The 16,172-nt window shown below is 37.0% G+C and overlaps 1 protein-coding gene across 2 annotated transcripts in view; it reads left to right on the top strand.

Moving 5' to 3' along the window:
- The first annotated feature begins 413 nt into the window (after window positions 1-413).
- Window positions 414-16,172, top strand: part of FGL1 (fibrinogen like 1) — a 30,514-nt gene continuing 14,755 nt past the window's right edge. The window contains exons 1-3 of one of the 2 annotated variants that reach the window (XM_019664753.1): window positions 414-520; window positions 9,878-9,956; window positions 12,424-12,604. In XM_019664753.1, the coding sequence (XP_019520298.1) occupies window positions 9,885-9,956; window positions 12,424-12,604 (253 nt within the window). In that variant the 5' untranslated portion in view covers window positions 414-520; window positions 9,878-9,884. The remainder of the gene's footprint in view (window positions 521-9,877; window positions 9,957-12,423; window positions 12,605-16,172) is intronic. The other variant, XM_019664754.1, reaches the window with a different exon arrangement.

Below are 16,172 nucleotides of genomic sequence, written 5' to 3' on the forward strand. Positions count from 1 at the left end.
CCGTTTTTTATAACTACAAAAATTTGGCTTCTCTCCATATTGTAGTTGAAATGACATCTTAATTCATATCTTTATAGGTAAAATTGTATTATCGTTAGTACTATAAAGCAAAACTTCAACTGAACTTTGGTTTTAGTTAATTTTTAAGTGAGCATGTCTGAAGTTAAAGTAGAAAAATTATCTGAATGAGCACAGTAAGAAGTTAAAAATCAGAGATGTATTTTTCTAAAGATTACAAGTATTATTGGATCTTTCATATAAATTCATGAAAATAGGAGACAAAAAATATCAGAGTATTGAGATTTGTCCTTGAATCTCCTCTTTTAGTTTTCCTTCCAGTTAAACTGATTTCCTCACATATTTGTTTCTGTATTAAAGCCAGAATCAACATTGTCCCTATTTCTAATCAAATAGTGGGAAAACGATTACAAACTCTGAGTGCAGTTAGAGGATCCTGGCAGGCCGAGTGGCTGGACCCAGCCTGAGCTCTGTCTCTGACTCTTTTCTGACTTTAGGCAAGGTATTTAACGTCTCTGCACTTTTGACATAATTGTAATAATGCTAATTTATTTCATAGGTATGATATTCAGCAGAACTCACGAAACGATCGTCAGCTATCGAGAGAGATCATGTTGATTAGAGAGAAGGCTACTTCTGCAGCTTGGAAAAGAGATTTAGAATTATACCTCCTTTCTGTTACCTGTACATTTTGAATGAATTGGATGGAAATTTGATGTAAATAATAGGATTTGCAGCTTCACTATAGAAAACGGAAACTAAAATAGACCATGTGATGATAATTTTCGTTTCAGAAGTAAAAACTTCAGAAATATTTTTTATTTCTCTCTTTGGGAATCAGACTTATTTAGCTTTTCCAGGCTCTCCTTGAGTATAAATTCTTAAGATAAATAACAAAGATATTGCTCTTTTCCATTTTCAGAAAAAGAAAAAAAGTTGGTAGAAAATAGCATAAAAAGAGTCTTTAACTCTGTGTTCCTGGGTAAATTTTTAACTAACTCTTATGTTAAGGGTGTAGTCCATTTGTGAATGCTAACTTATTAAACATGCTTTCTTCAATAACTTTTTCTTCCTTTTTAATTTATTTTATATCATATTCTTTCATGGTAGCTCACATAACACATACTATTTTTGAAATTTTACTTGCCACTAATGTACTGTTGTTTCATACTTGTTTTTAAAACTTACCTGTCAGCTGTAGAATTTTTCAAGTTCCATACTTAATATTTTTGCCTTTAAATTTACTTCACTATAATCAACTGACTTAAAAAAAATTTAGTGGGGGAAGCAATTAGATTTTGTAGAATAATTTATATAAAATAATATGGGATATCAAAGAATAGCCATTGGAAAGCTATTTTAATTTTATAATAACTAAAAGTTTTGAAACAGCCCAAAGCAAAAACATTGTAAAAGATATACAGCTAGTTGTATAGTGGGGAACTAAATAATCTGATATAACTTTACCACAAGCCAGATTTGCAGAAGAATAATAGTTTACTCTGATGAATGATGGAGACCAGATTTTCAAAGCGAATTTCTTAAACCCTAAACATTTCTTCAGTAAGGTAGAAGATGGTTAGAATTACAAATGAGGGCACTGGGGAATTTTAGAGAACATAAGATATTTGCAGCAATTATTCTAAATTTGGTCAAATTAATATAACGACTTTTAAAATATATATAATGGCATTTTGAAAAGCTTTATTGTTTAAAGATCTGCCAGACTAGAAGCTGCCTTCTTTCTCTGGGAAAGATCAGATTTGATTATTTTAATGGCAATGAGTTGGAGATTTCAGAGACTTGTCAAAGCATTTCTCTGGCCCTTTATTTTATAGCAAATCTAATATAGAACTATATGTATATATGTTATATAATTTCCCAGCATCTCCCAGAGCATTTTCTTAAAATAATGTTTTTTTTATTTTTCAATCACAGTTGACATACAATATTATATTAGTTCAGGTGTACAACATAGTGATTAGACATTAATATAACTTACAAAGTGATCACCACGATAAATCTAGTACCCATCAGACACTATACATAGTTATTTCAATATCATTGTCTCTATTCCTTATGCTATACTTCCTCATGAATATTTTGTAACTATCAATTTGTACTTCTTAATCCCTTCCCCTTTTTCACTCATCCCCCTAACTCCCTCCCATCTGGCAACCATCAATGCTCTCTATATCTATGACTTTGTTTCTGTTCTGTTTGTTCATTTAACTTGTTCTTTAAATTCCACATATAAATGAAATCATATGGTATTTGTCTTTTCCTGTCTGACTTACTCTACTCAGCATAGTACCCTGTAGGTTCATCCATGTTGTTGCAGATGGCAATATTTCATTCTTTTTTAAGGCTGAGTAATATTCTATTGTATGTACCACATCTTCTTTATCCATTCATCCATGATGGACACCCAGGTTGCCTCCATGCACATCTTGACTATTATAAGTAATGCTGCAATGAACATATGGATACACAGGTCCCTTTGAAGTAGTGTTTTGGGTTTCTTTGGGTAAATATCCAGAAGTACTATTACTGGGTCCTTCTTTGTCTCTTGTTATAGCCTTTCTTTGACAGTCTGTTCTGTCTGGTATAAATATTGCAACCCCAGCTGTTTTTGTTTGTTTTCATTTTCATGAAATACCTTTTTCTATCTCTTGACACTCAGTCTATGTGTATTTTTCAATCTGAAGTGAGTTTCTTGTAGGCAGCTTATGTACGAGTCTTGTTTTCTTATCCATTCAGTCACCCTGTGTCTTTTGATTGGAACATTTAATCCATTTACATTTAAAGTGATTATGATAGGTACCTAGTTACTACCATTTTATTATTCATATTTCTTATCTTCTCTTGTTTGTTTGTTCTTCTTAACGACATCCCTCTAACATTTACTATAATACTGACTTGGTGGTAATGAGTTCCTTTAGCTTTTTCTTGCCTGGAAGCTTTTTTTTTTTTTAAATAGCTTTATTAAGGTATGTATAATTGATATACCAAGAAAACTGAACATATTTAATGTATACAGTTTGGTGAGTTGATTCCCTTTTTTTTTAAGTATAAAAGTGTTAATTTTATTTTCCACTTTCCCACTATAACTCCTGTTTCCTCCCATTACAAGCCCACTCCACTACAATATGGCCGAAAAGACAGTCTGGGGAATATAATCAATAATGTTGTAAATATTTTTTAGGGGGCCAGATGGACTCATGTCTTGTTAGGGAGACCACTTCATAGTCGGTGGAAGCTCTTGATTTCTCCTTTCATTCTAAATCAGTGGTTCTCAACCTGTGGGTCGCGACCCCTTTGAGGGTCAAACAACCCTTTCACAGGGGTCGCCTAAGACCATCGGAAAACAAAAAGATATTTACATTACAATTCATAACAGTAGCAAAATTACAGTTATAGAGTAGCAATGAAAATAATTTTATGGTTGGGGGTCACCACAACATGAGGAACTGTATTAAGGGGTCACGGCATTAGGAAGGTTGAGAACTGCTGTTCTAAATGATAGCCTTGCTGGATAGAGTAATCTTGCTTGTAGGTCTTTTCTTTTCATCACTTTGAATATTTCCTGCCACTCCCTTCTTGCCTGCAAAATTTCTGTTGGTAAATCAGCTGATGGTCTTATGGAAGCTCCCTTGTAGGTAACTAACTGTTTTTCATTTGCTGCTTTTAATAATCTCACTTCATCTTTAACCTTTGGCAAGTTAATTATAAATGTGTCTTTGTGTGGGCCTCCTTGGGTTCATCTTGTTTGAGACTCTACTCTTTTTGGGCTTTGTATGTCTATTTCCTTTGCCAGGTTAGGGAAGTTTTCAGTCATGATTTCTTCAAATAGGTTTTCAATTCCTTGCTCTCGCTCTTCTCCTTCTGGTACCCCTATGAAGTGAATGTTGGTGTGCTTGATGTTGTTGCAAAAACCCCTTAAACTATCCTCTTTTTTTAATTTTTATTCTTTTTGCTGTTTTGATTGGGTGTTTTCTGCTACCTTAATTTCCAAATCATTGATTTGATCCTCTGCTTCATGTAATCTGTTGATTCCCTCTAATGTATTCTTTATTTCAATTAGTGTATTCTTCATTTCTGACTGGTTCTTCTTTATGTTTTCTATCTCCATTTTTATGTTTCTTATCTCTTTGTTGAAGTTCTTCCTGAAATCATTAGGCATCCTTATAACCAGTGTTTAGAACTCTGCATCTGGTAGATTGTTGTCTCCATTTTATTTAGTTATTTTTCTGCAACTTTGTTCTGTTCTTTTATTTGGGACATGTTTCTTGTCTCCTCTTTTGGCTGCCTCCCTGTGCTAGTTTCTATGTATTAGATAGGGCTGCTATGTTTACCAGTCTTAGTAGAGTGGCCTTATGTAGTAGGTGTGCTGTGGGCCCAGTGGCGCAGTCTCTGTGGTCACTTGAGTCAGGTGCTCCAGGTGTGTCCCTGTGTGAGTTGTGTGTGCCCTCCTGTTGTAGTTGAGCCTTGATTGCTGTTTACATGTCAATGGGAGGGATTGACCCTCAGGCTGATTGGCTGTGAGGACTGGCTGTGACTAAAATGGAGGAGTTGTCATGCAGAGGCTGACCCTAGGATTCACTTTAGCAGGGCTCTGGTGCCTGCACTCTCTGCCCAATGGGTGTGTTGTTTGTGGAGGTGGTTGGGTGGTGCTCTGCTGTAGTCTGGTGCTAGCCTCCAGGTGTGCTGGTTCTGGGCCTCTTGGGAAGGGCCCTGTTTCAGGCCAAGGTCAGCTGCTGCCTGTGCCCTACCCAGGGCCACTTGGTATGAGCTGCAAAGTGATCTTCAAATGGTTGCCACTTGTTCTAGGCTTGGAGGTTTCTCCCAGAGCACGTTCAACACACATTGTCACTTATGCAAGAACCAGAAACAGACAAAAGCACAATTTTTAAAAAGCTCTATAAGTTTTTAAGCTAATTTATTCATTTCTAAAATAAAGTACCTGATCCTACAAATAGATAAGGGAACTTGATAAACCAAACAAAAATATACTAATTTCAATGGACAACATTAAGGCAAAATCTGGAACACACAAAAGTTTCATGACTTTAAATTCTTCACTCTGGAATATTTTATCTGATAGCTTTCCAGATTAAAATTATATAGATTAAAATTATAAAGATCTGGTTATATCACATTAGAAAAATGACATTATTTTTACTACTGGGAAGAAAAAGGAGAAATCCCAATCAATAATCCATTAAAATATATTGGTTCTTTTTTTCTTTTTCTTTTCTTTTTTAAAGATTTTATGGGGAATTGGGGGAGGGGAACAGCGTTGGAGAATCGGGGAAGGGGAACAGACAAGTTGCTGTCCTTTTGTTCTTCAGTCTAGTTGTGGAGGATGTCGCATCACTGGCCCATGTTGGTTGTATCATTGCCCTCTTCCCGGGTGAGGCAGATCAGTCGCCGGCCTCTGGATAGCCACTCATGGCAGCTCTTGGCAGCTTACGCTGGCTGCCGGTCACTCATGCTGGCTGCCAGCCACTCACAGTAGCTTATGGCAGCCCACTGCAACTTCACTGCAGCCTATGCCATCGCCAGCGACTCATGGCAGCCCAGCTCCAGGTCCAGCTGTTGTTCACCATCTTAGCTGTAGAGGGTGCAGGCCCTAATGTGGGATCTGAACCCGGGCTCTGCTGCTCAGAGCTGGCGTCCCAAGCCAACTCTTACCCAATGCGCCAGTCGGCTGGCCCTATATTGGTTCTTTTTAATTAGAGGAGCAATTTGAATCAGTCACATAAATAATGTTATATCAAAATTTTATACTAATTTCCCAGATTAATGTATATGTACTTAGTGAAAATCTGTTTTATTTCTTAGGGAAATAATTTTCCCTCTTTGAGCCTTGTTTACTCAAGTGTTGACTATATTTGGACAATCTCATTTCCTTTATTTATATTTTGACTCTGTGTTCTATCCTCATGGGATAACACTTTCTACTTCTAAAATCCCTTCTTATGTTTTTAAAGAGCATTTTGTATTTTCTATCTTTACTTTTTTTTGTTTGCTTATAATAAATATTCTTCTTAATTTCTGTGATATTAAAACACTTTATGATTATATCTTTATGACTATTTAATTGATTACATTTTTGGGAATATCCATTATCTGGAGGGGTATTTCTTCTTTACTTTTTACTACTTGAACTCTATGATAAATTTTAAAATAAAATAAAAAATGACCATAATAGTACATTGTGATATGTGAGAGCTTATAGTAGTTTTAAAGAGATATTTGGATTTATAAAATCCCCAAAGAAAATAAGTAACTGAAGAGTTGGATCAGTAGCAGACAATAGATACATATATAATGTTTCATTAAATTTTACATATATTATGAATATATAGCACAGTCATAATTAGTCCATTGTAATAGGCATATGGAATGTATGGGGGTGGGGGAGATGGTTGCTATTTTACATATGGTAGACAAGGAAAGTGTCTCTGGGAAGATGCCATTTGAACAGACCTGAAGGCTATAAGGGAGCAAAACCATGGGGATTTTCAAAAGAAAAGCATTCCAGGTAGGGGGAGCAGCAAATGCAATTCCCCTGAGAAGTAAATGTATTTTGTTGTGTTCAAGAATACTGAGGCGGCCATTGTGGCTAGAGAAAAGAGAACTAGGGATAGGGAGGGAAAGGAGGTGTGAGGCAGTGGGATTTTGCAGGGTATGTAAAGCCTTCTAGGTAGGGGACCATATATCCCGATCTGCCCAGGTAAGGCTCAGTTTGGACTGTTGTCCCAGTGTTATTGTCAAAATGTTCTGGTTTGGATCACGGAAATCTCGCAGTGGTGGATTGGACCAAATGGTAGATAGAGGTAGTTCAGAGGTGGTTGGATGTTGCATGAATTTTGAATGTAGAGCCTTTCATGGAAAAGTTACTTTGCTTTTCTACTTTTTCCTTTAGTTAAAAGTGAATATTGTAATTTCTCTTTTAAAGACATCCTGAGGATTTACTTATAGCAGAACCACAAGATTCCACATGTTGACTATGTGTTAGCAAGTTTTGTTTACATATTTTAATTGGCATATTAAATTAGTGTATTAACTTGGAAGCAGCATTCATATAAAAATAGGTTGTTACTAAATTGTTTTCTCTCTTATTAAATAAGCTACAGATATTTTATTTTTAACCTATGTCTTTTTGCACTCATTTTAATATAAAAGACTACAATGATTTCAAATGTGTTCTTTCCATCTAACCAATATGTATTAATTTGAATCATATGAAATTGCCAATTTTGTAGATCAAAAATGTTCAAACTTATGCCATTTCTGATACTTCAACTTAACATATTAAGAAAGGAACAACTAGACACTAAGGAAAGATACTCAGGAGACCTAAGGGGGCCCTAGAGTGGGGTTTTATGAGAAAAAAATTTATGTGTTTAATCCAACCCAAAATCCCTAACTTTCTAACACTTATTTAAAAAAATGCACTTAGCCCATTGTTTTCCCCTTGACCAGAATAAGCATAGAGGAGGAAATATGTCACTATAAACAGACTGTAGTTTTATGGGGAGGAAATGAAAGTTTCCTCTCTGGGAAAGATTTTCCCTCCTGGGGAATATTTTCTGCAGAGGCAACAGCTAAACTTTTATCAGAGTCGCCATAGTAAGTTAAATGTTGGGGATACAGCAATTAGTAAGGTGTGGCTTTTGCCTTTAAAAAGCTTCTTCTAAGCAAAAGTAGCATCAATAAAAGAAAGCAGTTGAAGTAAGACACGTAAAAAACTGACTAAATGATAATTCCATCACCTGGCGCAGTGCCTAGAACACAGCAGGGAAACACACAGTTTATTAAGTGAATAAATGCTGTATTTGTCTATAAATATAGCATAGGATCACAGTGGAGGAAGTAATTTTGTCTTTAGGGGTGGTCTGGGAGAGTTTAGATTTTATATTTGATTACACATGATGTCATGTATACTTAATTTACATTGTCTTTAATTTCCATTTTAATATTTATTTTCATTTCTTCCTCAAAACATTGACTTTCTGAGGAAGCCATGTTTTATTCTCTCACAGTGTTTAGCATAGTGCTGAGCAGGTAGCTGATAATCAGTAAACGCATGCCGATGCTACCATTCCCTAGGATTGCTTCTGCTTTAATGCAGCTCTCCCCTCTCCTGCCAAGTTAACCTAATGTTCCTTTGGAGAAGCATGTGACTCAAGAACAAATAAGCCACAGCCATGTTCAGGAGTGAGTGATATTCAGTGGAGAGGGCCAAATAGATGGCAGGGATATAGGTACGTGGGACAAAAGACCATGTAGAGTACATGCTGCGGGCATGAGCCTTCAAGGTGGAAAGCTCAAATGTTTGGATTTCCATACACCATTTGTGTGTGATCTTAGGAAGTGACTTAACCTCTCTGATCTAGTACTCATTTGTATGATGAGGAGAATAGTACTTGCCTTGTATAGTGATTTGAGAATGAAATAAGATGCTTACAAAATGCATAACACAATTCTAGGTATGTAGTTATATAAAAATGTGTGAAGTAAAAATTATACAGTTATATCTAGCAGACTATTACAATCTGTAATGCACAAATTTCACATATTCTAAAAATTCACATTGTATTTTACAATGCTTCCCAATGTGGCCATGCATGCTATTTGTCACTGAATTTAAGTAATGCCTCTCCCATTCTGTAACTGTTTTGTTGGCCACAGAAAGACTGAGAACTACTTACTTTATTAACAAAGACAAAAAAACCTTTTGTCTGTTAAGTCCTTAAATCAATTATTGCTTCCCAATCTTTGCTGAACATTGGAATCAACTGGGAATCTTTAAAAAATTTCCAAGGCCTGACTGTCATCTTTAGATATTTGATTCAATCCCTGGATTTGGAGATTTTTTTTTTAAGCTTCCCAAGAGAACTAATAGAAAACAAAGTTTAGGAATCATTTCTCTAATTATAAAAATTGATAAAAAGACACATTAAAAGGACCTAGTGGTCATAGGTTCTATAAGAATAAAAATGGACTAACAAATAACAATTCAGTTGATTCCAGTTTTTTATTTTTTAGCAGAAACCATAGGTATAAAATGTGTTTAAAGATTATGCAGATATTTCTGTCCTTCTAGACTCCTTAGCTTCCAAATTTATGAAAATTGACCACTGGCAGCACACAGAAGTTATTTTGAGGATGGGCAAAATTTTTCATCGAGACTAATAGCTTCGAGATTGGTTTTAAAAATAACCTTGAGAAGTGGTGACATCAAAATGGCCACAATCCTATAAGGTAGGAATTAGAATGTCCATTTTACAAATCAGGAGCATTTTATTAATAGTAAGTGGCCTCACACAACACTGAAAGCGGCTCAGCCAAAATAGGAACCCAGGTCTTTGAGTTTACAGAGCCTGTGCCTTTTCCATACTTTCGTACAAGCAGCACATTAGGACCACCCAAAGATCCAGAATCTCGCCTTTATTTTTTGCAATCGAACAGATTCAATTCTATTGAAGGTAACAGTGGGCATCATTCTGTGTGGGGGAAGCCTGGCAAAGTCCAGGAGAATATCCTTGGGGACTCTCAGAGGGCCTGGAACTGCATCGGACCTCCTGGATTGCCTTGAGCCTGAACCTAACTGACCTCATGAAAAATTCACAGTAAAGGGCCGGCTGAGTGGCTCAGTTGGTTAAGAGCTCGCTCAAGAGTTTGAGCTCTGAGCAACAGCAGTTCAAGTCCAGCCCGAGCTGAGCAGCTGCTGAGCTGCCAACAGGTAGCAGGATGGCTCAGCTATAAACAAAACAAAACAAAAAACAAACAAACAAACAAACAAAAATTCACAGTAAATAAGTGTGTCAAATTCTTTTTGTTCTTGCAGTTCTCCAATGGGAAAAATGGCGAAGATGTTTAGTTTCATGCTTGTCACCACTATCCTGGTAATAGGCAGGGAAAGCTGGGTAAGCTCATTACAAAAACTGTTGAATTTATAATGCTTGCTTTGACCTGACTTTTCATTTATTTTGCAGAAAAACCTATAGTAAATTGTCACTGAAAAATCTAAGGAGTGGGAAGAAATAAAAAAGTTTGTGGAAGTACCTGACACGTAATAGGCATTTACCAAATACAGTACTAATACCTTGGTTTGCGAGCATAATTCGTTCCAGAAACAAACTTACTCGTATTGCAAAACATCGCTCATTTACCACGTTAAAATGTATTAGAAGGGCCGGCTGAGTGGCTCAGTTGGTTAAGAGCTTGCTCAGAGGTTTGGGCTCTGAGCAACAGCGGTTCGAGTCCAGCCCCAGAGCTGCGAGCTGAGCTGCCAACAGGTGGCAGGATGGCTCAGCTAAAAAAAAAAAGTACTTTGAAAAAAAAATGTATTAGAAATGTTTGCTCATCTTGTGGAATGCTTGCAAATCAAGTTACTAGCAATCCAAGGCCTCACTGTACTTTAAAAAAATTTTTAAGTAAAAATCAGTATTCACAACAAATAAGTAAAATCATTTTGAATTTCCTGAGGTTATTTGGGTAGTTACATAATATTAGGAATTTAAAACTGTCCATTAAAATTGACCTTGGGCTTTCCAGTATTTGACACTATTAGTGTAAACTAAACAGATTGTTTGAAAGTAATTACAATGAATGTGTGCCTTCCTCCATTCATGAGTAAAAAGGTGAAAATACTCATTTGCTCAAAGTTCTGGGAGACAGGAAATTCCTAAGTTTTAAATAAGCTTATTAACATTGTATATCCAGTCACATAAAGATTGAATATATTTGGTCTGTAATCCCTTCAGTTATTTTTAAATTGCCTAGTCCACTATTTTTAACAATATCGCTACCAATTTCCCACTGTCAGAGAGCAACACAGGATTCCAGACACCATAAAATGTATTTGTTTGTTCATTCAATAGACAGTTGTGACCTGGGGACCTGAGCAAATAACTCATTCAATGAGGATAAATCAAAGAGTGATGAGGAGAGAATACTAAGAGCAAATAAGAGCCAGTCTTAGAGAAATAGCTGGGAGAGTTTCAGTGACTTGGACCAGGAGACAGAAGAGAGGAGGCCTCTACCACTACTTCTCCATTCTTTTGCTTTGTGACTTGCAGCCTTGAGGCTAAATTGCTGTATTTATATTATAGTCCTTTATGGGAAAGCAGTGTACCTCTTATCTTTGTCCCAAATTGGATATCTAATTGTGCTGTTCTGACTGACTAGCAGAGTGCCAGGAACACAGCACGTCTTTGTATTTATGGAATGAGTATGAGGTGGCACATAAAGGTAGGAACAGGAAGTTACACAAATATAAATTGGGAAATATATCTGACTATTACCAAATGCCTGTTTTGGGAAATAATATATATAAAAGTAGCGTGATGCACTTACACATTAAAATTCATAATTTCTCAGAAGTGAACATTTACACTTATCACAGGAGATCATGATGTGGTCTGCAAATAGAGATGTCAAGGTAAAAATTGAAAAATGGCAAAAATTTGTCCTTTTTTTAAAAAAACTACCCCTATTTACTCTCCCAACATGGAGCATTCAAGAGCCTTTATTAAAGTTACTTGGCCTCACTACCTCTTCCCAAGAGACCCACCTCTGCAACTGTCCTTCCCAATTTACCACCCCATTTGCTTTATCTTTGGAGGGCTGTGCTCAGTCAGATGCCACTTTAGAAAGGAGCTGATAAGCTCTTCTCATGTGCAATATTCTTGGGTTATTTGCCTTTTTAGAGAAGATAAATGACTTCACTGGAAGACTCAGGCTCCTCCCACCCCTTTTTAAAGTGATTAAGGGAAAAACAATAAATAATCAAAAAGTTAAAGTGAGTGACTTCAGTAGAATTTTCAGAAACAGGTAAATGGGTTAGATATTCAGGGATATGAGGGCCTAAACTAGCATCCCTAATAAAGGTGGCTGTATGTTATCAGATTATAAGCATTCAATTACATTTTTAAAACATTAATATGAAAAGGTCATTCAAAACCCCATTTATTTTACTCTTAAGAAAGTACTTATGAAGCATCATGTAGAGGTTGAGAACAGAAACTTGAACTGGATATAAATTCTGACTCCTCTTGTCCACTGGGAATTCTTCAGCAAGCTTCCTCATCAGGATTGATCCCATTCCTACCTTATAGAATCATTATGAGAATCAAATGAGACAATGATTCTAATGTTTTTAGCCTAGTCATTCAGATTGTTTTATATTATACCATTTTTTAGTTTTAGCACTTCAGCATAAGCCATAATTTCTTATTCTTCAAATAACAAATAGCATTAGACGTTTCAAACTACTTTCTTGTTGGAAAAACATTCTGAACTGGGAGTTGGGGACAAATTTGAATCATTAGTTTATCCAGCTTACTAGGAGCATTGATTTTCCATGGAAACAAGATGCATGTTACTTTGCAGGCTCTCGAGAACTGTCTCCAGGAACAGGCACGTCTCAGAGCCCAGGTGCACCTGCTTGAGACCCGGGTCAAACAGCAACAGGTCAAGATTGCACAGCTTTTGCACGAGAAGGAAATCCAGTTCCTGGAAAGAGGAGAGGAGAATAGTGTCATTGACCTTGGAGGCAAGAGGCAATATGCAGGTCAGAATCTATTTTTCTTAAGTGTTTCAATAACTTATGTCAGGTACCCTTGTGTAATGATGGTGCTAGTTATTCGATTGCTCCAGGTTTTGCTAAAGAGCTTTTCCTATTCCAGTAACAAGCAACATGAAGCATGACACCAAATTTAAATGTTTCAACCATATTTTATCCTTTTTTATCTGTTATCTCTGCAAGGGAAATTTAATATCAACGCTCAATATCTGAGAATTTCTATAGTTTAATAAGAGATCAAGACCATAGATTGTTTAAATATCAGTGTGCAAATGGAAGATTATATTTGTGAAATTTTACAGTTGAACTTCATTTTTATTTGTGTATCGTTCCTTGTTCCATTTATACAGTTTTTCCTTCTGGAACTCTAGTGTGCCTTAGGGTAATAAATAAGATAATTGAAAAAAAGATTAGAGAAGGAAAAAGAATGAGAATTATCTAGGAAATAAATGAGTTGTTTTTAAGTGTACATTTTTATGGTCCTTTTGAAGGGGCCAGTATTTTCCCCCAGAAACTAAATGATCTTCAACTGTCAACACATATACACATCACTGCACATGTCATTATTCCCTATAGAAAACTATTTGCCTGACTTCCTGCAGGCATCTTTTAAAGTAGACAAACAGTAGTTGTCAGAAACAACTAGAAATAACTAGAACCCTTTGTTGATATGTCTATTCCAGCTACTGCCATGATGTCTTATAATTTCTCTGTTTATGAATTTATCTTGCTCAATTAGCTGAGCCCTTTTAAGGTCTGGGATGATGTTTAATGCACTTCTCTTCCTATTGCCTATTCAAGTGTCTGGAACATAGTAGATCCTCATATTTATGAATGAAAACAAGGTGCTACCGAGAGATAGGAATAGCAAGATAATCAAATATAAAATGGAAAATATATTGGACCGTAATTGAAAAACTGTAGAGGCTCAAGAGATGCCAAGCTGAGGAAAATAACACCATCTTTATTTTGTGTTTTCAAATATACTCACCAGTAATGGATATAAGAGTTGTGAGGATCTTAGTACGTATGATTCAATAAAATGCTCTTGGGCAGGTCAAGTGGCTCAATTGGTTAAGGGCTCACTCAAGAATGTGAGCTCTGAGCAACAGGGTCGCCAGTTAGATTCCCAGCCCGAGCTGAGCTGCCGATGAGCTGCCAATAGGTGGCAGGATGGCTCAGCTTAAAAAATTAAATAAATAAATAAATAAATAAATAAATAAATAAATAAAATGCTCCTTTTTTCTCTCTTTACCAAGATCCAACTCTCCTTTTGCTCAGACCCTTTGTTGTTTAGCAGCTTGATCCTCTATTCTAAATCCTTGGAGTAAAATTGCCCTTCCCTGTTAGGGATCAGAAGGAGGCCAGAGTCACTGGGAATAAGATACAAGGTGAGGAAGGCCTGTGTCCCTGGAGCATGGAACCAAGAGGAACCAAAGACAGTTTGGTAAAAACAGACTTGGAAAACAAAGGGACTGCCTCAATCAGTCACGAGGCAAAGAATCAGGAACTGGAACCCAAGAAGAGAACTAGTACAATGATTAGGCAAGACTGTGAAAGAAGGCTCTGGAAAGCCATTAAACCAGAAGCAGAATCGTAGCAATTCCTTGAAGACAATGATTCTCAGCCAATAGAATCCCCTGGTGGACTTTTAAAAATGCTGATACTCACAAAGAACTGTGAGGGATCTGACATTTTACTCTATTTGCAAACTAGCAAGTTAGCCTGCTATAATTTCAGGGACGCTGGCAGAAGACAAGAGACTCCTAGGTCAGAGAAATGTCCTTCATGCTTGCACCAGTATTCCTTGCCTGCAAATCCTAAGGAAGCAGTGTGGAGTCATTCAGGTGGACAATGTGCAGGCAGGGGCTATGTCACAGCTGAGGAACCCTGAGCTGAGGAAACATCAGTCTTTTCTAATGAGTGATAAACAACCCTGCCCAACCTTTGCCCCAGGGAGAGATGTTATCTTTAGGACAGTGGACAGCAAACAAACCTAGCCATCTCCTCTAGAGGGAGACATCATCTTTATCTTTCAAGGATGCTCACTATACAAACATCCCTAAAAAAAAATATTTTAGAACATAAGCTCTGCTTGCAAAATGTGCAGAAATGCAAGTGACTCATGGGAAACTGTCCACAAATAGTGTCCAGGTTCCACTCCAGACCAATTCAATGAGAACCCCTACAGGGTGAAAAAGGATTTGTGCTTTCACTGTTGACTGTGGTTGATATTGTTCAGACCAGAACCAGGTCATGCTTCTCACCAAATTTCTTCCCACAGGCTGAGAAGGGCCAAGGTTTCCTGGGGTCACCTAGTAGAAAGCTTTACTTCTTTTTAGGAAGGAGGTGGGGTCTTGTGGCAGTTTGGTATTCTTTTCATTGGATGAAGATTGGGGCCCGGTTGAAATATAATGAGCTATCCACCAGCAGGCTTCACCTATCCAGAAATAGCAAAAAGACACAGGTTGGACGGTAAGATCTCATTCAGTTAATTGGGTCAGTCATTGTGGATGACAGAAATGATTCCTAGAAAAGGGGGTGATCAGAATGGTCAGGAGTCCATTTGTATGATGACCTTATGGTCTGAATTCTGTCCTCCAACCGCATTTCCTACATCGAAGCCCTAACAAACCTGCTGACACCTTAATTTTGGATTTCTAAGCTCCAGAACTGTGAGAAAATAAATTTCTGTTGTTTAAGCCACGCAATCTATGGTATTTTATTATAGCAGCCCTAACAAATTAATACACTTCACATTGCCTTAGATACCAGCTTCTGGCTCAGGAAGGTATTATAGTACTTTTATAAAGAAAAGTAACAGAAGTGCCCTTTAGTCAGGCCTCTCTAGGGCTCAGGGAGTATGAAACCAGATAGACACCCCATAAAACTGGCATGTTTTAACATAACCAACTCTAATGAAGAAAGTCTAAAAGGCTCTTTGTTGCCAGTGAACTTTCCTTGGGGAACAGCAGAGGTTGTGATAGTGACAGTGAGGAGAGTATACACCAATTCTGGGCTCCATCACAAAGGGCCTGGATCCGCCGCTCTGGATGTCCCTGCTCTTTGTCACCTAAACACGTTAGCAATCTATTTTAAAACCAAGCTTGACTGACTTGCCTATTGTTTAGAGAATGGATTGTGGCACTGCTAGCCGCATTTCCCTCAGACGAGTTATCTTCTCTCTTCCTCAGTTTGCTCAGCTGTAGAATGCAGATAATAATGGTGGCTAGCTTATAGGATTGTTGTGAGGATTAAATGAATGAATACATGTAAAACATTTAGAACTGTGCCTGGCACACAGTATGCGCTCGTAAGTATCGCTATCATTTTTTTTTTAATGTTTCAAAGGTAAATTGTGTTACGCAAGAAACTAGATATAACACTAGGAAGGGATCCTGACAAAAATCAACAGATTTCTCTATCATATCCATTTCTCTCCCACTCCAATTTCCTTGGGGAAGATAGGTATAAAATTTCTGCCATTTAAATTTGACACAGCCTCCCACATGACCTTGAATTTGTTGCTGTCACCCTCAGCCCTGTATGGCTTGCG

The sequence above is a fragment of the Hipposideros armiger genome, unplaced genomic scaffold, assembly GCF_001890085.2.
Source record: "Hipposideros armiger isolate ML-2016 unplaced genomic scaffold, ASM189008v1 scaffold_430, whole genome shotgun sequence".
NCBI lineage: Eukaryota > Metazoa > Chordata > Mammalia > Chiroptera > Hipposideridae > Hipposideros > Hipposideros armiger.